The sequence below is a fragment of the Aplysia californica genome, unplaced genomic scaffold, assembly GCF_000002075.1.
Source record: "Aplysia californica isolate F4 #8 unplaced genomic scaffold, AplCal3.0 scaffold00066, whole genome shotgun sequence".
In the NCBI taxonomy this organism is placed as follows: Eukaryota; Metazoa; Mollusca; class Gastropoda; order Aplysiida; family Aplysiidae; genus Aplysia; species Aplysia californica.
Genome location: NW_004797336.1, coordinates 1865105 through 1888871, shown reverse-complemented (window position 1 = coordinate 1888871; position 23767 = coordinate 1865105). Strand labels below are relative to the sequence as shown.

The window sequence follows — 23767 nt, the reverse complement described above, 5'->3', positions numbered from 1 at the left end:
ACACACACACACACACACGCACGTACGCACGCGCGCGCACACACACACACACACACACGCGCACACACACACACACACACACACAAACACACACGTACGAGGAGAGATAGAGAAAGAGAGATGAGAGAATGAAATGAGGAATGTGTTTGTTGAGTGAACTTCTGGACCATCACATTGCGTTCGCTCGAATTTAGAATTGGCAAAGCGTCTGTCACACAGTCTGTGAAGAGTGTTTGCTCATTATTCCCACATCAAACCAAAGGACGATTGTTAACCCTGGTTCGAGTATCTAATTTTAGCCCAGGAAAAAGTAGACTGGGAGCAAAGATTCTCTATTGCTGGGAGCATGCAGACCTCGTACTCAGTGAGTGACTCGAGCCCCATAAAAAGTAATGAGAACATAGATCGAGGGAGTAAAACGCCATCTCTTGATAGCCGTACTTTCTGTGCATGATGTCCCAATGCCTGCATACCTATAGACACAAATAGACCTACATACATGTATACTGTTTCCTACACTGGCCCCTCCCATTGATGTTTCAGATGGGTGTGTTTTTGTTTTGGGCACAATCGACAAGATCTTCGATGAACAGATTGTTAGTTTTAGTTTTAGTAATAGTTTTACGGCACTTGCTACACAATGAGGTCGTATAAGTGCCGAAGAATCAATGTGCTACAAGAGAGTAACATACACAAAAAAGAAGGAGGAAAGATAAGGACGATAGATGTTTGATTGGAAAGAAGGAGCAAACCATATCAGAGCACCCGCCAAATACCCACTGAATAGATTGATCGGCACGAAATCTGACAATTTTTAATGTTCTCCTTCGACACAGTTTGGATCATCCAGAAGGCAGACGTCCGACTCTGCCTGCCACGACCAACCCAGACTGAAAGGGATACACCATCCCAGCTAATTACTGCTTACATCTTACTCATCCCATAGGATCGTAGGTGCGCTGTATGACAGTAAACCACGTCAGCTGCCTCCACTTTTCACGTTTTTAAAAATTATGTGAGCGCCTGAGTTTTGGCGAAAGATTTCCCTGTCCTCTCTGCAATGTTGTCGGTTCACCTCTCCCTTTGCCTTCTTCTCCTTCTCCTTCTCCTCCCCTGCACAGTTCCTTGAAGAATGGTCTTGGATAAGCCCCACGATCTTGTTACGGCAGAAAGACCGAAATACTCGATAAAAATTCTCCCCACTCCGGAAAAGAAGTCGGTTTTCCAGCGTGCGACGGGAAAAGCCTTAAACCGCTACACTACAGTACCACAGACGCCTACCATGTAATCTATCGTCATGAGCATGGGAATGTGGACTCCGGCTGTGTCGTCGATTGATCGTCACACTCGCGGGGTTCTCGTAGACTGGCAAGTCTGTAATAGGTATGAAACTCTGAGAATTGATTATTTCCGAGAAATACAAATTCATAAAAGGTTTGGGGATAATTTGGTGCTGAGCTCATGCATAACAAGATAATCGCAGTGCTTTTGTCTTACTGCTGTGGTAAAGCAAGGCAGCGGTTGGGCAGTAAAGAAGTAGGCTATACAAGAGACACCAAGAGGACACACATAAAAATGCGGGAGTTCCGAGCTCTCGTATGGTAGTTAAGAACTATAATATGACTGCATGTGTCTCAACATCCCCCTCCCCCTGTCCCCAAAAGCAAATTAAATGGTGATTTTTACATTACCCCCCCCCCCTTTTTTTTTCCCCCTTGCTCCTCAAATACTCCACTTTTCTGCCACAAACCCCTGCACCTGTTCCCTATCCACAGTAACAAAACATATTGTTCTTTAAAGCACAAGTGACACATTTTGAAATGGAAGCTAATTCGTGTTGTTATAAAATGACAATTGGCAGAACGCAACCACATACAACGTATTACATGTAGATAAGGTAAGATAAGATAAGATACATCTGTATTGTCCAGATCCTGGCACATTGGTTTGGTGTTTCACCAAGTGTACACACACAGACACACACACACACACACACACACACACACACACACACACACACACACACACGCACGCACGCACACACGCCCACACATACACACACGCGCACACATGCATAATATAAATGAGCAGCAATATAAAAAATAATAATCGTAAGCTAGATACACACTCAATGTTATTTTGGTGCATGCTCTAAGGTCGTAAGTATACCTATACAAGATAGTTGATGATGGTAAAAATGACCTTCTGTCTTCTGTAGACCTATCTTTCTTTGTTACAGATCAGAAGCCTAGGTCTTTTACTTCTGACTGATGTTTTTATTTGAGGGAACAAGGGATGGGGGCTCCAGTGGCTAAGTGAGTAGTGAGTTTTGACTCAAGCAATGTCAAGCAAGTGTCGGTGACACGGGGATCAGATGGGTGGTCACTGGGGTGTGTCCTTGAGCAAGACACGACAACCCCAGCTCAAATTGCAGGGCGCTGCACAGTGGCGACCGACAGTGGCATTGTTTGTAAACTGTTCTGTATTTGTGTAATAGTGTGTATTTATGTATGTATTTATGCATGTATGTATTTATGTATGTACGTATTTATAATTATGTCTTTATGTATGTATGTTTGCCATTGTAAAACAAAGTACCCTTCTGGGACAAATAAAAGTGTAATTATTATTATTATTATTATTATTATTATTATTATTATGTTTGTTGTCTAAAAAGATGGAATTAATATTTTTAGTGCAAGCTGTTATGTAAAATTCATCCAAGTAGGGGAATGTAGATGTTGAAATTTTACATGCTTTCCGTATTAGTCGATTTGATTTTTCTTTACCTTGTTGTCTTGTGTTCCTTTCCCATGCTGCTATTCAAAAATTGATCATACTTTCTATGGTTGAATGGTAGAACATGGACATCAATGTTTTATCAACTTTAAAATACTTTAGCTTCTTTAGAAAAAATAGTCCTTTGTTCACTTTTTTATGCAGGAGAGAAGTGTGGACACGCCAGTTGAGTTTGTTGTCTATTGTAACACCCAAATACTTATAGTCTGACACTTGCTCGATGTTTTCACATTTAATTTCGAGTGGCTGCAGGGGCAGTTTCTTTCTTCTAAAATCTACAAGTTCTTTTGGGTGTTTTTTTTCACATTTAAAAGCAGCTTATGATTTTCACACCATTCAGAAAAGCAAAGTACAAAATTCCAGTAAGCGGTTTCGTTATGGTCAGCCTGAATTAGCCCAATTATGGTTGAATCATTTGCAAATGTTATCAACTTGATGTTACTGTTGTTTATTTGACCATCGTTCGTGTATAGTGTGAATAAAACTGGTGACAAAACACATCCTTGAGGGGCCCTTGTATTTGTTGTGATGTATGTCGATGAAGAATGTTTTAATTTTACATACTGGGTTCGGTTGGTAAGAAAATTGCCGTTCCAAGATATTAAATTGATGTTAACACCTATGTTTTCTAGTTTATTTAAAAGGGTAGCTGGCTGGATACTGGATAGCATTAAAGACTGACGAAAAATCAACAAACAGGATCCTATAGTATGTTTTTGGCTCGTCTAAGTGTCTATATATGTTGTCAAGAAATAGTAAAATGGCGCCTTTCACACTTCTCCCGTGACGATATGCAGATGGTAGGGGGTCCTGGATGGGTTCTATGTACGTTGGTAGTCTTTTTAGTACATTTTTTTCAAGACATTTTATAACTACCGATGTTAAGGCTATTGGCCTTAGGTCATTCATTTCAGTAATTTTTTCTTTCTTTGGAAGGGGGACGATTTCAGAACATTTCCAAATAGTGGGAATAGCATGTGTCAACAACGACTGGTTGATAATATAGGTGTAAATAAAACTAAGTTGTGCCGAACACATTTTCATTCTCCTATAAGAATAAGACTCACTTATCATCATCATCATCATCATCATCATCATCATCATCATCATCATCATCATCATTATTATCATCATCATTATTATTATTATTATTATTATTATTATTATTATTATTATTATTATTATTATTATTATTATTATTATTATTATTATTATGATTAAAAACAATCAGGAAACGACAAATGTAGTTTTTGGGACACCTGAACAGACGTAAGGGTCTTGAACATCTAGCTCTCACTGGCAAAATTGAAGGCAAACGAATCAGGGGTAAGCCCAGAACAACATACTTTAGGAACCTAAACAAATGGGTAACAGGGAACGATCAGGGAAACGTAGCTTTTTTTTAGAGCATCCCAGAAAAGGAATACATGGAGAACCATGATCGCCGATGTCTGTCGCAGATCTGGCACTGGATGATGATGATGATGGTGGTAATGATGATGATGATGATGATGATGATGGTGATGATGATGATGATGATGATAATGATGATGATGATGATGATGGTGATTATTATTATTATTATTATTATTATTAGAACTTACCGTGAGCAGGTTTGGCGTAGAATTCATAGAGTTCTCCTGCGTCTTCCTTGTGTTCAGTTCCATGAGACATTCTCCCCAACTGGTACAAACGCTCACTTGAGTAGCTGTTTCTGTAAGTTCTGCCATAACAACCAGTCCGTTAGTTTAGCTTTCTTTTGGTTTGGGTGCTGTCAGTGGTGGTAGCTTTGCATAGTGTGTACTTAAACAATTCCCAGTGATTTTGTGTAATTTGTTATTTCGGATCTCTATTATTAAAATACACCCATATCAAAATTACCAGTTTGTGATATGTTGCACTGTTTAGTAGAAGGCCCACTGTTTAAGCTCAGTGGCCTTTTGAGCAGAGTCAAGTTTTTACATTTTTGTTAGGGTTAAATCCCCTATGTTTTATATATCTCCGATAGAACGAGGCCAAAAAAGACAAAGAGACACGCATGATCCCCAAACAGAATATTATGTTAAAATTCAAATTACACGTATTCCCCCCAACCCAACAATCTGGTATGGCCCTCGTTGAGCTCACAACGCCTCGGTGCACGTTCAACACTGTCACAAAGACCTCAGAAGGCAGATCAGTGCGGCAATGATAATTATTATTAAAATAAGTATGTGTGACCAAGTTAATTGCATATTATCATTCTCGGAAAACGTGGGGCACTTCGAGTCCAAACGGTCATGAGGTCGCCAAGACCAGAGTACTGTAAGGGAACGTGCTATATTAACTTTTAACCTTACGATACGTTTTAAATGTAATGAACATAAACATTTTATCAATATCATTTCACTCATTTTTTGGTTTGCAGTTTCTGCTGAATGATATTATTATATAAGGAACTTCACGGTATTTTGTTTACCGGCAGTAACTGTCATGAAACATTCTTGCTGTGAAACGTTTCGGGGTGAAGACCTCAATTACTGCAGGAGTCATGTCATAAAATGGGCACCACTAGCACCAGTGCCAAGGCACTATAAAGGCTCGTGCTGTTTTGAACATTTTTTAACAAAAGACCAGCATTAAAACCTTTATGCCGTGCCCGAGAAGGTTTCCAACTCTGTTAGGCTATAATGAAACATATTATTATTGTACTAAATCTAGAATTCAGTACAAAATAATTGTTCTATGTTTTAAGTGCGTCAACAACAGTGCACCATCATATATTTGTGACATGGTCATCGAATATACCATCTCAGCCTTTAAGATCGGTCTAAAACAAAAGTCAGAGACTTGGAAAAAGAGCTTTTTTCACACCACGCCCCCTACCGGTGGAACTCTTTGCCAGCTCATCTACGGGAGTCTACCACTTTTAATGAAATTCAAATCAGCCCTTTAAACGCATTTGTTTCAGTCCAGCTTCAATCTATTTCCGACATTCCCAATACAAATATTATTATTCCTCTCAGTATCTATTGTTTTCTCAGTATCGTTTATGCATGCTGTTCTGTTCTGTAACAGTTTATGACTGTGTGATGTCATCAATTTGTACGAGTACGAGGGTGTCTAGGTAAGTTTTTGTGGATTTGTCTTAACTCAAGGATGTACTGGAGAGAGAGAGAGAGAGAGAGAGAGAGAGAGAGAGAGAGAGAGAGAGAGAGAGAGAGAGAGAGAGAGAGAGAGAGAGAGAGAGAGAGAGAGAGAGAGAGAGAGAGCACTGGCGAAGCGTCTGTATAATCAAATAATCACTGCTTCCCTTCCTAATTTGGAACATTGCCGCAGTCAAATTCACCCATAGACGTAAACCTCATAAATTAAATGTAAAAAGACGCTCATAATCACCAATGAACAGTATTCCTAACATTCAAAAGGGTTTCATTGCCACAGAAATAACCTGTTCACCTCTACCGTGCCACTCCATAAGCAGTCGCAAGCTTTGATTAAGCAAGCTTACAGTGAGGCATGAAGAGTCTACCAAAAGAGTTGAAGGGAACATGTGGGCAACAGTCAAAACTGTTTCATTGCCACATATACCCTGTTCACCCCTTTCGGGTCACAGTTATAAGCAGTCACAAGCACTGATTATGTAAACGAACTATTACACTGGTCGAGTCTACCTCACTGATATGAGGGGAGCTAATTCCCAATAATATCTTGACTGCTGCGAGTGCTTGTTTTTTTGCCCCTCGACTTTTTACCGTCCTATAATCAGATCGTGACCTCGATTATGACACTGGCTCCTGGCCGCGAAACGCTAGAATAAAACAGCCAAATGTAAAAATAAAAAATAAATAATAATTGTCATGTTCTACCTGAGAGTTTAGTCTCCCTGGTATTACATACTGTATTACTGACATATCTGCCTCGAGTAAGATTCTTGTGTGATATCTCCAGGCCCTATCTGGTCCCATCTCTCTTTGATTACCCTGTCAAATAAGTCAGCCTTCGCTCCTGAGAGAGAGAGAGAGAGAGAGAGAGAGAGAGAGAGAGAGAGAGAGGGGGGGGGGAGAGAGAGAGAGAGAGGGGGAGGGAGGGAGGGAGGGAGGGAGAGAGAGAGAGAGAGAGAGAGAGAGAGAGAGAGAGAGAGAGAGAGAAAGAGAGAGGCAGAGACAGAGACAGAGACGAAGACAAAGATAGAATGAGTGAGAGAGAGAGACAGAGAGAGAGAGAGAGAGAGAGAGAGAGAGAGAGAGAGAGAGAGAGAGAGAGAGAGAGAGAGAGAGAGAGAGAGAGAGAGAGAGAAAGAGGATTACTATGTAATATATGTTGTGCGCTAATGTCTTTGTATTATGGTACAACGCATTGAGCGCTTTTTTTGTGGAAATGCGCTATCTAAATGCTATTTATTATTATTATCAGTATTATTATTATCAGTATTATTATTATCAGTATTATTTTCATTATTGTTATTATTATTGTTATTATTATTATCATTATTTTATTTTTTAAAAAGCATCGGATATATCTAATCTCTTTCACTTAAGTGATAGATTATCCTTTTGCAAAGCGTTCTAAAAGATGAGTGGAAGATTCTGAAAGCATGAGAACGATGGAACAAAGACCAGTAAGGAGTAAGCACCCACCTTTTACCCTTTATTCCTGATATCTTATCGGATCATAATCATGAGATATCTGCTCCACCCCCACCCCACCCCCTAAAAACACAACCAAAAACAACCAACAACAACAAAACCACCAACAACAAACAAACAACAACTTAAAAGTCGAAGTAAGCATTTGAGAGTTATTAAGAAGGCAAACAGTAACTTACTGTTAATTTTCAAAGTTTAGAGTATAGATCTAGATCTAGACCTAGATCTAGAATCTAGTTATGATACCTTTCATAGCAAAACACATTCTTGAAGTACGTTTACTTCCTATCATTTGTCTGTGATTTCATTTAAAAACACACTGATCCTGCTGGTGGGCCGGGAAACCCCAATAAACATCCTCCCACAGACTCCAGTCGGCGTGAAAAAAAAGATGGTAAGCTACTTCATTTCATGATACAAATCATTTTGCTAGAACTATAATATAAACTCATCCTTTGATTAGAAAGTTTGGGAAAAAACTGTCTGCAGTGTGGTAAACATTGGCTTCACAGAACAAAATAAACATTAAATAAACGCCAATATCCGTTTCGAGCGACCACTAAAATAGAACAGTGATAGTCTGCTCTTGAAACTAAACAGGATTGTTCATAATTTAAAGGGATATGTGTAAAGTTTAACGAAGCGCAACTGTCCCTCTTACTTGTGTATATATCTTTATTATCTATATCAAGTTACTCTATGTATCCATCTACCCATCTCGCCTCTCCTACTCTCTTGCACTTGCAAAGGCCAGTGATAATAGAAATAAAAAGCATAATATTTGCAACTTGTATTTTCCTTTTCCTGCAATTTTTCTATCTTTCAGATATGATATCTAATTTTTTTGCAACTCTGATATGATTGTCAATGTGATAACATGTTTTCTCTGCGCCTCAAAACATGCAGGTTCAGGTTTCAATGTGATACACCAGAAAACCCAACTTATCGAGATAACAGAAAGGTGCTTGAAAGTGGCTGTCTATATGATACTAATAATATCGTTTTTTGACTAGAGGAGAAGCGCTGCCGTATCTTCTGAATTACTTTGTTTCAACCGTCAGCCTGTGGGCGAGAAGTGGGGGTTTAAGCTGGGCCTTCAACGAGAAGGATGATCACGTGAGAACAGTATGGGCAGTATCTCTTGAGATGACAAGCACTGTGCTGGGTTATCCGCCGTGATCGTAATGAGTGTTGGCAGATAGATAATGAACATTGAAGTGATAAACTGGAGTTCACTTTCTGTTCTACGCACTAATTTTAGTGCTGAAGTTCACCTCCGAGGCTGGGTGCCCGATAACCCCAAATCACACAGCGCAGGCTTGTTTCTTGTCAGCTGAACCTGTCCAAACATAGATTTAGAATTGAAATTAAGACACGCCCCCTTTTCATTATGCTAAAATACCAAAGCCACTTTTCGACACAAACGTACTTGTCGCTGTGAAGGTTAACACTATAGAGCGCAAAGTTCTGTTTATGACGCTAAAAAGGATGATAACCAATTATTGATTCCGAGCAAAGAAAGGGAAACTAGTGTGTGCAACAACGAACATTTTATAATTCTTGCTCGGGAAACACTGACTGAAACTGGCGAAATGTCGCTGGGAGGAAAATTGGACGATGCTGGCCACTCTAATATCAACGAATTCAGTCTGTCGAGGGACACACCCAAAACAGCAACTGTTCCCCATGAGATGAACGATGCTTACCACAACGACCTATCGCCTGCTAACACCTTCATGCCGTTTTTGTACAATAAAGCTGCAGGTGACTTTTCAACGTTCTCAGACAGGGCTCTTGATTTCTATGAAGGGCAGCCATTGTACTACAATCACCAACACTTCACACAGCATGTTGAACCTGTCAAAATGTTCAAACCTGTTCTCATTTATCAACGTCCAGACACACAGATTCCGACAACTGACCAAGATGAGGCACAAAGAAGAACTGACAATCCCTGTTGTAAATCCAGCCTTGGTCATTCCTCCTTTGATCAACTCCAGTCGTCACCATATTGTTCAAGTGACATCTATAACGGCGGCTCACCTACAATCTGCAGTCATAATAAAACTCAACTCACCGATAGTAACAATTGTGACGAGCACATGTGTCCACGTCAGGACAGTGACAGCGCCGCTTCCAGTATCGGGAAAACATTTGACATCTTAGAAAACGACTTGAAGAAAAAAAAGGAGCCAACCTGCTCCCAAATGGCAGATGACAGCCATGGCTTGTCAGCTTTCAGAAGAGTACGCACTTCAGCTTTTCGGAGATACAAGAATGGGGAGGCCGTGAGTCCTTCAAGGCAGCGCTTTGAACAATATTATAACGTTACTGGTGGCCAGACTATAAGCACTGTAAGTCATCCGTCATGTGCTGTTTGTGAAATGTCCTTTCAGTTGGCTCGTCTGGGTAAGAACAATATACAACCCATCTCTCAGTTATTGGGAACTGGCCAACATGTCTTCCCACTAGCATCATTTCCCAAGGAATATTATTTCTCTCCCTTTCAGAATGTGGACAGCACTTTGCCGGTTTGCGACCAACACTACCGAAAGACATTCATAGACGACGAGTACCATCATCTTCATGGTAGGCACACAGAAAAAACTAGGAATGAGCAATTCTGGAATACTGTACGTCCAGTCTTACATTATAACTCTAAGGAGCATTCCCTACCTATTGATACAATGCCAAGCCAGGAAACGTTCATGTGTGGTTTTTGTGAGATGACTTTCTATAACGCCGTCAAAATGAAAAAGCATCTTCGTGTACATTCAGGTAGGTTCTTGCTTCGTTCGATCAAAATTAATGTAATTCTTATAGTTCTTGTATGTGAAGAAGCTGCTGATTTTTAAAAAAAAGAACTATCTTGAGAAAGTATAGATGTACATTCAGTTTCGCGAATTGGTTACTTGACATAATAATATACTGCAAACACTATTTACGTCTATAGAGTACGCGGAACACCACCCACGACACAGATAGCAATGAAATTTAATGATGAAGTACGTGTATAATAATATCGATTCTGATTACTGGTCCACCTGTAGCACTGGCCCTCGAGATAGGGTAATGTAAATTTAAACGGTACTTAATATAGATTTCCATGAGTATATTCAGATTGATATTGATATTGTAGAAGACGGGTCATGTCAGAGATTTAGCATTGCTGTGCAAGAGACAAAGAATTTCCCATTGCATCACCTATGCAGAATTTAATGCAAGCCTCTACTCTATTCATCTACCTTCGCATTATTAATATTATTATTCTGTGTTTCTAAGTTAACAGGCTATTATAGGTCCTATCCACTCCTCGTTTTATCTATCTCACTATCAGCCAGACACACAGATAGGTATTCATAGGTGGGGAGTGGAATGAATGAAATAGGGCACGCACTTCTTCCGTAAAAAAAAAATGCACACACCATTCTTGTAGCACAAAGAAAAATTTCATTCATACATTTTTTTATCCACCATATAGTATTATAGTTATTAATCTCTCTCTCTCTCTCTCTCTCTCTCTCTCTCTCTCTCTCTCTCTCTCTCTCTCTCTCTCTCTCTCTATCTCTCTCACCCCATGTCTCATCGCTCTATCTCTCCTGCCTCTCTATGTACCATTGAAATACACAAGTCTTATAGAACAAACTCACACTTCAGACATAAAACTGTTTAGAATTCCTAATAGTCATTAACTCCCAATAGTCATTAACTCCCCCCCTCTCTCTCTCTCTCTCTCCCTCTCTCTCTCTCTCCCCCCCTCTCTCTCTCCCTCTCTCTTTCTCTCTCTGTCTCTCTCTCTCTCTCTCTCTCTCTCTCTCTCTCTCTCTCTCTCTCTCTCTCTCTCTCTCTCTCTCTCTCACACACACACACACACACACACACACACACAACAAACACCCCCCCCCCAAAAAAAAAAAAATCTATTAGGTTTTGTCTAGTCCATCATCTTGGTAATTGTCAACTTTTAAAATCCCGACCCATAGGTGAACGACCGTTCCGATGTGACTGTGGTCGGGCTTTCGCGCGAAAAGAAGAGCTGACCCGGCATCAAAGAATCCACTCCGGTCACCGACCACACGAGTGTCAGGTGTGCGGGAAGGCGTTTGGGAGGAAAGACCACCTGAATAAGGTAACGGATTCCGCCTTCAGGTCCAGATTTTCATCCTTCTTGAAGAAGGTTTTTCCGTTTGTGTTTTCAAATAACATGGCGAAAACCAAGAATTACAAAGTTCTATGGGACATCTTTGGTTGTTTTGAGTTACTAAGACCATGAGTTCAGAAACCAAATCGTAAGATTATTCAGAGACGTTATCAAGATAATAAAAGAATGACATTTTGTGAAACTCAAAGTTTTTTTACTTCAAATTTCTCAAAAGTAGGTACTGAGCATAATAGCACAGCTGTACTTCTGGGATAGCGTAATGGCAAAGCGCTGATTGCTGTAGTCGCTAAATTGTCTGTTCTCTTGCCATAAAAAAACCAGCATAATAATATTATATTGCTTAAATGATATTCATATATTTTACAACGTGAGGGCTGTAGAGGTTTATCTATTTATCTCCGTATTCTATTAATTAAAGCAACACTGCTATGGACGCTTCAGGACATAGCTTGGCACCGAGAGTTTTGTTTAATTAAAAAAAGACAGTTGTGAAGACAGTATCGCCAAGAAGGCAGAGGAGCCCAAAATTAGAAAGTACGAAGGCCTCAGCGACCGCTACCACTTCGTCCCATTGGCCGTCGAAACATCCGGCGCTCTCGGTCCCCTGACGACCCAGTTCTTCCAGAAAGTTCGTCGTCGGTGAACAAACGCCACAGGTGACCCACGGGAGATGAGGTGGTTGTTACAAAAGAATCTCTCTGACGATCGTCAGAGGCAACGCCTTTACTGTATTGGCAGCCCCACTGGCGCATGAGCGATAAATTACAGCTCTCGATAGATAGATGGATAGATAGATGGAAGTACAGATATGGGTAGATAGTTGGTTGGATAGATAGATGGATGGATGTATGGATGGATGAATAGATAAATAGATATTGCGACAATGCATGATACATGCAATATTTAATCGGTCAATTTTACTGCAAAGATCTAGATCGTTGTGAAGATACCTCACTAAAAGCTTGATTTTCCCGCGTTTCCGACACTAAAACCACTCCACAACAGCTTCATACTGTCACCAGCCACCAGCATGTAACCTTTACTCAGATGCCTTTTCTGTGGGTGTTTACCGTCGTCTGTGGTGCAGCAGTTAGTAAGGCGCTTCGCTGTCGCATGCAGGAGAACCGAATTCAATTCCCGAATTGGGGTACCGTGTTAGAGTGTTACCGACTATCTCGCTCTTTCTACAGGGGTGTTGTATCCCTCTCAGCCCGAGTTGGCCCTAACAGACAGGACCGAAAGCCCGCCTCCTAACTGATTTAAATTGTGCCAATGGGGTCGTAAAAACACCTGCATAAAAATAATGTGGGGCATAGACCACTCTTAGAAAAATTCCGCTAAGTACTTATAAGTAAAAGTCATCGTCATGCTACAAGGTTCAGTTGATGTGTGTTAGATGCCGGGGTTCGAATTTATGAGTGTGATTTAAAACCTCACGAACACTATAGAAACCTTTCTACTCGTTGCACGGCTATAAACGAAGTACAATGAAAAAAGATGAACATGGCAAAATTGCTTAAGATTTACAAACTTCGCAGCCGAGCTACGGCAAAGAATGTGAGCGTGTGAGTGAGTGATCAACTGATCAGTGAGTGAGTGAGTGTGCCTGTGTGTGTGTGTGTGTGTGTGTGTGTGTGTGTGTGTGTGTGTGTGTGTGTGTGTGTATGTGTGTGTGTAACACATATATAAATGATAATAATAATAGGCTATATATCATATAATAATATATATAAAATATGTAAGACAGGCAGGGAGAGGAGCCCGCTTCCTAAAGTAAAAACACCTACAATAACATCACTAAAATTTTCTTTTTACAAAGGTGATCATAGGCTAAGTCCATTTGTTTTATTTGCTTCAGCATCGCAACACACATCTGATGACGTCAGAGAAAAAAGTGCACGCTTGTGATGTCCCAGGGTGCCACCAGCGCTACACCCGCTCTGACGCACTCGCCCGACACCAGTTGACGTCACACGGAATCAAGCCCAAGGCTTCAAAGTGGCGCCCACAAATAATACGCCAGTAAAGCTTACCGCAAAATGTTCTGCGATGTATTATAAATATAACACACACACACACACACACACACACACACACACACACACACACACACACACTTTTAGCGTTTTCCAATATATACATTGCTTTAAAAAATGGAAAGGGGGATAGGAGGGATTGAAGGCGTTGGCCTAATATTATGCCTCAGGCAGTGACTCAGGGTCGCAACTACCAACACATTTTTCTGTTGAGTCTTGTCTAATCTCTATCTTTATCCCTAATGTGCGGAATGGCCTCCATAACCCCGACCTACTGTAAAACCCAGATCAACTCACATCTATTTCTATCACTCAAACCCTATCCCTGTCCTCCTTCACGGAGAATCACGTTGTGATTATAATATACATGTATTCATAAAGTCATGAAGACAAACGTACAAGTACAAGCACTTCATCACTTGTATACATGATAAGTTAATCTCTCTAAAGAGTAAGGTGTTTTTAAAAATGGAGGTAAGATATCTTCAAAAAATACTGTTTAGATCACAGGTGTCTAACTCAAATTCTGCAGGCCGAATCTGGCCTGTCAAACAATTATAGCCGGCCTACGAGAAAACTTTATGTAGTCCATACTGAGAATCTCCAGAAAAAAACCTTATTCATAACATAAACTACGAACTTAATGAGGCCAAGAAAAGATGCCAAACACCCAACACTGACAAAGTGGCTTAAGAGCAAAGCGATTGGTATGGTTAGACTAGTATGCCTAATTATTATAACTTTTGTGTTTTAATTCATTTTGCTGCTTTTAACAGAAAGTTGTTTTCTGTTACTCAATGTGTGTAGGTTCAGTTCAATTCACTACCTTAAGAATTTATCTCCTTGTGTGATTGAGTTTGACACCCTTGTCTACATTAGTCCATTGCATAAAGTGTATATGAATCTTTGTGTCTGTTGACAACAGCTAGAGAGAATGGATATTAATCTAGAATGATGTTTTTGCATTTCAAAGGGTAGGTAGAATGCAAACTGTATGCGTTCACATCCACAAAAGTAGTTGAGACTTGAATGTGTGTTTAAGTGAGCGTTTGGGTGTGTATGTGTGAGCATGTGGGAGTGCATGTGTGCATGTGTGTGCGTGTGTGTGTGTGTTTGAGTGTGCGCGTGCACATGTTAAAACTATTTTTTTAATGCAGTTGTTTTTTACATCAACACAGTTTAAAATATTAGATCTAGGAGGCAAGCTTCCAACCTGCCCATCACCGCCAACCTGGGATGAGAGGGATACAACATTAAAGAAGAAAAAACCAAGATACTTGATAAAAATTCTCCAAACTCAGAAATCAAACTCTGGTCTCCTGTGTTGACAGCAAAGCGTCTAACTGCTACATCACAGAGGCTGGTGGTGCATTTGTGTATGTGTGGCTATATATGAGAAAACATGTTTGTGTAATTGGGTGTGTGCATATGTGCTCATATATTTTATAATACGTGTTTGACAATTTCATCATGATACGTGAAATTTGATATAGGTAGTGTGAGCAGAGATAATGTCTAAGAGGAGTAGGTTGGTGAACACAGAATTGAAAAGTTTTGGAAAACAAGTATGTGATAAAAGTGCATCTATTTTTTGTGAACTTTTGAAAGGCAATCATGAATTAACACTTGGTTAACAATATGTCACGGCTTTGTTTTATTTCCCTAGCGTTGACAAGGGCTATACAGGTGTACACATATGCAGATTTTAAAAAAATCTTCATTCAAAGAACATTATTTTCAGGATTTTCTGTTACAGTTTGTTTTGTACATTCCAAGAAGACTATAACTGATGAAAATATGCAACACTGACATTTTATTATTGAGCTAAAATCAGGCAGGATGACATGTAAGTCATAGAAAACTTCAGGTTTCATTATGAGGTATGTCATTAAAAAGACAAAACCCACAGCAATATGATGAAACACAACAATATAAATAATGACAAAAGAACCTTTTTTAATTAAAATCAGAGGTTTTTCTCCTAACCTTCTCAATCATGAAATACGGGAGCAAAAGTTGTTAAATATATATATAATTGAAAAAAAACACAACAAAAAACAATTGGAACTTCATTCAGGAAAAGAAAAAGTTAAACATTTTATTTGTTCCCCACACATTACGTGCACAATGTATATATTGCTTTACATGCTATTGTAAATTAAGAAAAACATTCTCTGAACCAATATTTCCCTACACTTGAGTTTCAAATATTGACAACCCATAGAAAACAAAAATACATAACACATCATTGTTTGAAAGTGTTGTTATTGATAACATACATAATGGATGAGGAAGTGTTATCGAATATTTTTAAAAATTTTGGGTTGGGAGAAAAAAAGGGAAAGTTGTCATTTGAGTTAAATTTTTTGTTCTTCAATTAATGAAGTAGACCCACGAATACTCCTTGAGGAGCATCAGCAAGGTACTCAAACATACTCATATCTCTCCAAAGCTTGAATTGTCTCTTTTACACTTGACAATGACTAAACTGATGGCTAGACTGAAGGGTTAATCTCTGCTGCTACCTGATCCCCAGTCTGGCTGAGGGCCAAGGGATAGTTTGGATCACCAGCCACAGCCATGACTAACATCCAACGGTTCACAGGCAGATCTGCTTTGTGGCTGTCAAGATTGGTGTGCGCCGAGATTTCATACTCATTTCCAAACAAAGTCCTGTTGAAAACAAAGAAAACTTTTTTTTGAGTATAAGAAGAGTCAGCACATTGATACAATTTTGGCCATCTAGCATATATATGGGAAAAACAATACCTTAAGGCACAACGCAAAAGAAAAAGAAAGAATGTTAGAAACTAACCATGAGAAAAATATTTGATTAAATTTTTTTGATTAAATACCATAGAAAGAAAGAAAACTTACTTCAACTCTGAAAGAAAGTAATTTCTGTTTAATACATGAAATTAGCAAAACAATTTGAACAAAGTGGGCATTTTAAATATAAATATGACATTTAACACTGATGACTCACACTCTTACCTTTTAAGAAGCCATCCTCACTAATAAATAACATTAACTTGATTGTTGCGAGAATTCACCCAAAAAAGAAATTTTTAAAAATTGATCATACGTTCACACATTTCAATTTACTCAGCGGATCAGATTTCCTGATGCACAATGAGAAAAATTTATAGCAAAACTATGCAAATGACATTTGTGGCACAGGATATATATAACAATACTCACGGTGTGCAGTGTTTCTCCTCAACACATAAATTTTGGTGAGTTTTGCAGTGTTGAATAATGCACTCCTCATTGGCCTGGGGACAAGGGAATTGGGCGTGTATTTAGAGAAGAATTAAATTAGAGAACTTTCTTTATTGGACACTTTTCTGTAAGATAAGTTTTTGGCAAGTCTGTAACAACAGTTCAAGGGCTCTTACTTTACTTCTCTGAAGAATTTCTCTTTTACAGTCTGAGCTCCCCTCTCCCGCTTATGTTGAAAATAAGTAAAAGAAATTCTTTGAGAAACACCACATTCAACATTATCTTCTGACAACTACACATAAGAAGGCCTGTACACACTAACTTTGTCTTTTAGCTTTATTGCTGCAAACAACATTTGTCATTTTTCCCTCTACAGAAATGGGGTTCTGGTCATTTAGCAACACAAAATGTTATGTCGTTATTTCTACCAGACGAAAAAATATTAAATGTGTCACAATGTGATGGAATAGGCACTCGTCAATTTTTGGGCATGTAGAGTTGTAAATCTCATCTTAAAGATTGCTCATGATGAAAAAAATACCCATCTATCTTCAATAAAAGTCGAGATATTTGTAATTGAAGGAGGTGGGGTTTACTTGGTTTCAGAGGTAAAATTAGCGAGAAAATGGCCCCCAAAGTTTGGTGACTTTTATTTGCTTGAGAATTCTTGGAAACTGAAAACATACATATCTTGTGCCTTTAATCAACGTTTTTCACTCAAATTCACCCAGAAATGAGTTCCTAAATGGACATAAAATGTGTTAAGCTAAATATTAAAAAGTTCTAAAAATGGTTAAACCAGTGGGAAAAGGCTTGTTTGCTTGGTTGCACTATTTTGACAAGCGCCTGATTTCACCACGATGCTTCACAAATCTAAACTTACACTATTATTCTGCAGATAACTTTGAAAAATGAAAGCAGTATTTTATTATAAGTAAATCATTAGCTTATGAGAGTTTATTGCATTTTCTCATACCTCAGTAAATTACAAGTCCCATTAAGCTGAAACATTGATACATGATACATTGAATAGTGGAAGTAAGATAAGAAAGTTTTATCATCTATCTTCAACTTCAACTTTTCTTTTAACAAAACATTATTGATTAGAAATAGGATTAGAAATAGCAAGAGGAGAGCCTGCTAGGATGCCTACCATCACTGGCTCATTCTCAAATTCCAAGCGAAGAAGGGGATTCTTATGCTCAATCTGGAAGGAAGTTTTGAAGGAGCACTCAGGGACCAGTTGCACCACCTGGTGCCGGGCTTTGTCTGTGCAGCGGTTGAAGAGAACTTGGTCGGAAAACAAAAACAGCTGAGGAAGACATCAGTAGGATGCAATTCAAAACCCCTGAGATTCACGTTCAGCTATATGAAGGTATTATCTATAATAGTGCAGCAAAGTAACTATAGACTCTGATTAATGAAGTCAGTTTCTGGTATAACGCAACATTTTTTTAAAAGGTGGCAGCCTTTTTCACAAACATGCCTTTTGAAAAATACAGTCGAGTACAGATTTATACAAAAGACAGTCTCTGCAGTGGAACCCACAAGGAGCATGATGCGAGGCAGGGGTAGGCCACGGGAAACATGGCGGAGATGCGTGGAAAGGGATATGAGAGTTGAGAGAGATGAAGCTCACTTGGAAGAATGGCCAAGGACAGAGATAAATGAAAGGAGCTTGTATGTGGCCTATACCCTGTCACGGGTGAAAGGCATTGATGATGATGATGACAGATAACATGAACAAGAAAAATTCAAAATCACAGATAGCTCATATAATTTGCCATTCCTCGACTGATATCTCTTTAATTTTTATCTTCAGTTAACCTGGATTTAATGATGTGTCAAACACATATCAATCTGCGATGTGTTTGAGTTATCCATGTCTGACTGTAGATAGTTCTACATGTTTACTCTTCTACAATATACCGAAGAATCAATTTTTTTATAAAAAGAAGAGAAGCAACTCTTCAGTGCAAGTTAGATAAATGATGTGTTGATTGACAATTAAAGAAAAATATACAGTAGTCTCTGCCTAAACGCACGGTGTTCGGGAGGGCTCCTTAGCGTGTGTTTATGTGGAGCGTGCATTTACATGAACCTTTGCAAGTCATCTCAATTCCTTATTACTCCAGTGACCTCCCTTGGAGGGAGGGGGTAATTTTGGCACATAATGTGACGACACGTGACTGTTTTGTGAAGGATTCTCCGACAGGGGTTAAGAATACAAAGGCGTTGAATGGGGGTGGGGGGGGGAGAAAGACAAGCCCAATGTAATGAATATGCACTGTAAACATCGGGAACAGATAGCCTAAGAGGAAACTGTTTGTCATAGTCATAGAGACGACGGACCAGCCACGTGGCTTTCCAAGCGACCAGCCCCGACCGTAAATTCATGCAGAATCATCCCCGAGAAACATTTTCTCTTGTGATTTGTTGAACAAGTATGTTATAAGTTCTTCGAGTACAGCTGATTAGGCTTACTTGGCTAATCTTTAAAATCCTATAGAGGCCTGTCTACTGTCTAGTGTTTTACGGCATTCGCGCGTGTCGCGCATCAGGCCTAGATTTAACTAAACATTACTACACGCAGTCACTCAAAGACCAGTCAGAAACCTTCTCTCAAAGATACATTTCCAGTGACCTATCAAAAAACATTTTAGTCCCCCCAATCCCCCCCCCAACATCGAGACCTATGCGTCAGTGAAAAGTAGGGTGTGTAAACGCAGTCCATCACTCTCTTTGTACAGCATGAGGGGCACTCTCACCAAAAATCGGGTTTTCTCGTAACTTCTAGGCTCGTCTTATGCAGGCTGTGCAGGTTGTAGAGAAAATTTCCCCTTGCCAAGCTTAACTTGTCGGCGTGTTTTGTGGATCGGAGCGTGCGTTTAGAGGGAGTGACCATGCGTTTGTACGTCTAAATTTTAAAGTAAAAAACCTGTCAGATGACGAAAGTGTGCGTTTGAACGGAGCATGCTTTAGTATGGCGTGCGTTTAGGCGGAGACTACTGTAGTAATAACTAAACTGGATGGTGGGAAAAGCTGAATCCCTGAATCAAATTTGTTAACCACAGTACAACAATGGATAGGTTGAGCACAGAAGACTCTTAATCTTTTTTTTCTTCTTTATCATTGTAAGAAAATTACGCGAAGCTCGAATACAAACATGGAACAGTCTAACTAATTTCACCTCCCTAGAGGTCTAAAGTCAATATCTTTTGAGGTGCACTTGTGACAAAATAATAATTTGTTTAAAGCGGAAAGAGGTAAGGTCGGCAAAATACCACCTTCCCCCCTCCACAGAAGCAGCTAGCTGGGCTATTTTTAGCATGCTGCTTGACACGCATGACTAGGCCCTAGGCCTGGCTAGACTTGTGAGGAGCGGGCAAGAGGAAGGATTGTACATCACACAATGGGCCACCCCACCCCTCTTCGCAAAGGACTGCGCGTTTGGTGGGAGAAGCGGGGTAACGCTGCATTGTTTTATCATTGCGTTGTTGATTACTGTTTCTATATGCTTATCTTGTCAAACTGTTTGTTTTGAAAAATTTGAAAAGGTACTGTTCGATTAGTGTAGACTAAAGACCGCTCACACTGACCAACGCAATTAAACTTTCTTGGTACCGTTAAGCTCATAACCAATCGAACTCAAAAACGTTGCCTATTGTGTTTCTCATTCTCAATGTGTCAATTTCAAATTCTCTCAAATTTCAAATTCTATGACACAGTCGATGCCATAACACTGTTATCGTATCCCTCGAACTACAGATCCCTTGAACTACCGAGGCCAGTCCCAATGAATTCAAGCTATCCATGTTATACTGTAGCTACTACATGAGAGATGTATGATGAACCCAGTGAACTTCTCTCAAATAAATAGAACTAGTATGTGTGCTTGCATGTGTGCGCGCATGCATGAGTGTGTGTGTGAGTGTGTTAAAGTGTGTGCCTAGGCAAGTGTATGCATCTCATCAGTGACAAAGTCAGCAATATGCTGCATCTTTGCAGCCCTTTTATAGCATTCAATCCTCAAAGGCCTCCTTCATTCGTGTTTATAAATAAGGGTACACAAACTACTTTGTACTATGGTTCTGTTTGTGGGTACAAGCAGTTTTAGATACAGTGAAGAAAGGCTCTTTGATTTGCTTTCGTCCTCCGGCACCATTGCAACTGAAAAGTGACTAAACTTAAAGTAAAAGAAAGGTACGGTCTTCAATCCAGATACATAAGTTACAATATTTATAATACAAGGTACATTAATTCCCAGTGTTCCCAGTATTAACATCAGAAATAGTCACTTACAGAACCAGCACCATCTGCAGCAGTCACAAGAGAAAATGGTTGTCCATAGCGCAGTTTATCTCCGATCTTGGCATAGGCATCAGCTCTGTGGAAAAATAGCACAGTATGGTTTGAGTTTAACACCCCTTTCAATACTAGTGTGGTTATCTAAGAGGCAGAACCTCGGACAGGACCAAGCCTTGGGGTAGAGAGCCTGGAAAACTTCTTAAACAACTTAAGTTAAAAAGAATACTCCCTTGAGGATTTAAACCAGGCTCATTAATTTCACCATAGACCAGACCAGCATACTATAAGCTGAGCCCACATAGCGTGTCCTTTTATGACCATATATACATGCACTTGTGGATCAATGTATGGGTACATCATATATGTGTAAGCATCTATACACTCAATTTTAGTACGCCAGGACACCATGCCAGCTGGGTGGGGTGCTGCTGTAAGTCATGAACAAGATCAGCAAAACCAAAGTTTGAGACTGAAAATTCATAGGGACCCCAACAATTTTTCTCAAACTTCCATATATTTCCTCAAAGTCAAGCATGGCTATGAAACAGCCTATATCGTCTTCAACAGCAACATGATATCATACGAAATAATGACTCGACACAGCTGAAATACTGTCATCTCTACAAACATAAAAACTCAATTGAAACATCTACATAGAATAATTTAATGCTGACATAAAACTTAATAAATAGCTTGCTCCATGGATTAATTTTTATGACTAGAATGATTAGACTTACATATCAGCTCTATAAATCCCACATATTCAACATCAAAATCAATTTGTTCTTACGGCATGATTTTAAAAGCTGTTCTGAAACATGGTGCCAGTTTCTTTGATCCAGTCACACACAGAGGGACAGGCCCATCAATGCTAGCTCCATCAGGCATGTGGATGGCCAAAGCACTGTCATCTCTGGGATACTGGCCAACACCGTAGACTGTGCGGTCTGGATTACCTGGAGCAAGGACAAAGGAAACATTACACAACTATACAAAACTTTAAAGAAAAGAGACAAACCTAGGCTTAAAAGCGCTTGTGACATTTTGGCACTACCTTGTATCTACATCAGGAATAAATTACTTCTTCTCTGACAAGTGTGCTTATACTGAACTAGCTGGGCCCCCTTTCGTTGAAAGGGATGATCGATGCACTAACATCAACTGAAAGTCATTGGCCTTACATTTACACTCTACTAGAATGGAGCAATAAATCCTAAGAGATGCAAAAAATTAGAAGGTTTCCATATAGTGACGTATAGATTGATTCTCTATTCCGCTTTCGTGGTTGTACACTCCATAATTTCAAAGGTGTGGAAACAGTACGCACGGCTATTGAACGGAAACCTCACTTGTTTACAATGGCGTCTTAGAAGATGGACTTTTCCAAGATTAGATCTAAACAAAACTAATGAAAAACTGAAAATTAAACTACAGTGACTTCAGGCTCCTCAATAGAACTGTGCACCTTTTAAATGATACTGAACCCCCATTTATTTTGTCAAATTAGAAAGTTAAGTGGTTCCGAAGTTTTACGTGGCCAAAGTGACTAACTTTCACAAATATATTATGTATAAATGCTACAATAAAATATCTACCTATATGGCTGTATTTAGAACAAACTAGAGGACCTAGGAATTGGTCAAGTGCTATACATAACATGATGACTCCTTTTCCTCAGAATCCAAGTAGCATCTTTTGTTCATTCAATACTTCATATCTAAACCATATCAAAGTATTCCTGCAAAAGTTTTTTTCTCTAAAATGCTCAAAAGAGACAAAACACCTGCAACAGTATGAATGGTGACATCTTTGGTGTTTTAGAGCATAAATTGTGTAAGGCACGGTTCTTATACTGTGACATGTTTTACATTAAATCTCTAGGCTATATAACATTAGGATTATTGTGCAAGGCCATTTAAAATGCAAGGATAGCCAGAGCTCTGGAATATCAGAGGAAGCAGTTATTGTTTTTGTTGTAATCGCTGAAGTTCAAAATAAGGCACAATTAAAGCCATTTGTGATGGTGTGAGTGATCAACTGATCAGTGAGTGAGTGAGTGTGCCTGTGTGTGTGTGTGTGTGTGTGTGTGTGTGTGTGTGTGTGTGTATGTGTGTGTGTAACACATATATAAATGATAATAATAATAGGCTATATATCATATAATAATATATATAAAATATGTAAGACAGGCAGGGAGAGGAGCCCGCTTCCTAAAGTAAAAACACCTACAATAACATCACTATAATTTTCTTTTTACAAAGGTGATCATAGGCTAAGTCCATTTGTTTTATTTGCTTCAGCATCGCAACACACATCTGATGACGTCAGAGAAAAAAGTGCACGCTTGTGATGTCCCAGGGTGCCACCAGCGCTACACCCGCTCTGACGCACTCGCCCGACACCAGTTGACGTCACACGGAATCAAGCCCAAGGCTTCAAAGTGGCGCCCACAAATAATACGCCAGTAAAGCTTACCGCAAAATGTTCTGCGATGTATTATAAATATAACACACACACACACACACACACACACACACACACACACACACACACACACACACACACACACACACACACACACACACACTTTTAGCGTTTTCCAATATATACAT

General features: G+C 39.4%; 3 protein-coding genes across 4 annotated transcripts in view; 1 reads left to right on the top strand and 2 right to left on the bottom strand.

Annotated features, from left to right (window-relative positions):
* LOC101856788 overlaps nt 1-7700 on the bottom strand; it is a 10474-nt gene extending 2774 nt beyond the window's left edge. The window contains exons 1-3 of one of the 2 annotated variants that reach the window (XM_005093602.2): nt 7607-7700; nt 4404-4522; nt 1282-1374 (exon numbers count right to left, since the gene is read on the bottom strand). In XM_005093602.2, coding sequence (XP_005093659.1) covers nt 1282-1374; nt 4404-4473 — 163 coding nt within the window. In that variant the 5' untranslated portion in view covers nt 4474-4522; nt 7607-7700. The remainder of the gene's footprint in view (nt 1-1281; nt 1375-4403; nt 4523-7606) is intronic. The other variant, XM_005093603.2, reaches the window with a different exon arrangement.
* Nucleotides 7701-7912: 212 nt separating this feature from the next.
* LOC101856248 (zinc finger protein 394) lies at nt 7913-14897 on the top strand. The gene is made up of 3 exons (XM_005093599.3): nt 7913-10205; nt 11411-11556; nt 13448-14897. The coding sequence occupies exons 1-3, from the start codon at nt 9020-9022 to the stop codon at nt 13613-13615; spliced, it is 1500 nt and encodes a 499-aa protein (XP_005093656.1). The 5' UTR covers nt 7913-9019; the 3' UTR covers nt 13616-14897.
* A 303-nt stretch (nt 14898-15200) lies between these two features.
* The window catches only part of LOC101856008 (cilia- and flagella-associated protein 161), a 14807-nt gene continuing 6240 nt past the window's right edge, over nt 15201-23767 (bottom strand). The window contains exons 4-8 of the mRNA XM_005093598.3: nt 21946-22111; nt 21150-21234; nt 18001-18159; nt 16827-16900; nt 15201-16298 (exon numbers count right to left, since the gene is read on the bottom strand). Coding sequence (XP_005093655.1) covers nt 16121-16298; nt 16827-16900; nt 18001-18159; nt 21150-21234; nt 21946-22111 — 662 coding nt within the window. The 3' untranslated portion in view covers nt 15201-16120. The remainder of the gene's footprint in view (nt 16299-16826; nt 16901-18000; nt 18160-21149; nt 21235-21945; nt 22112-23767) is intronic.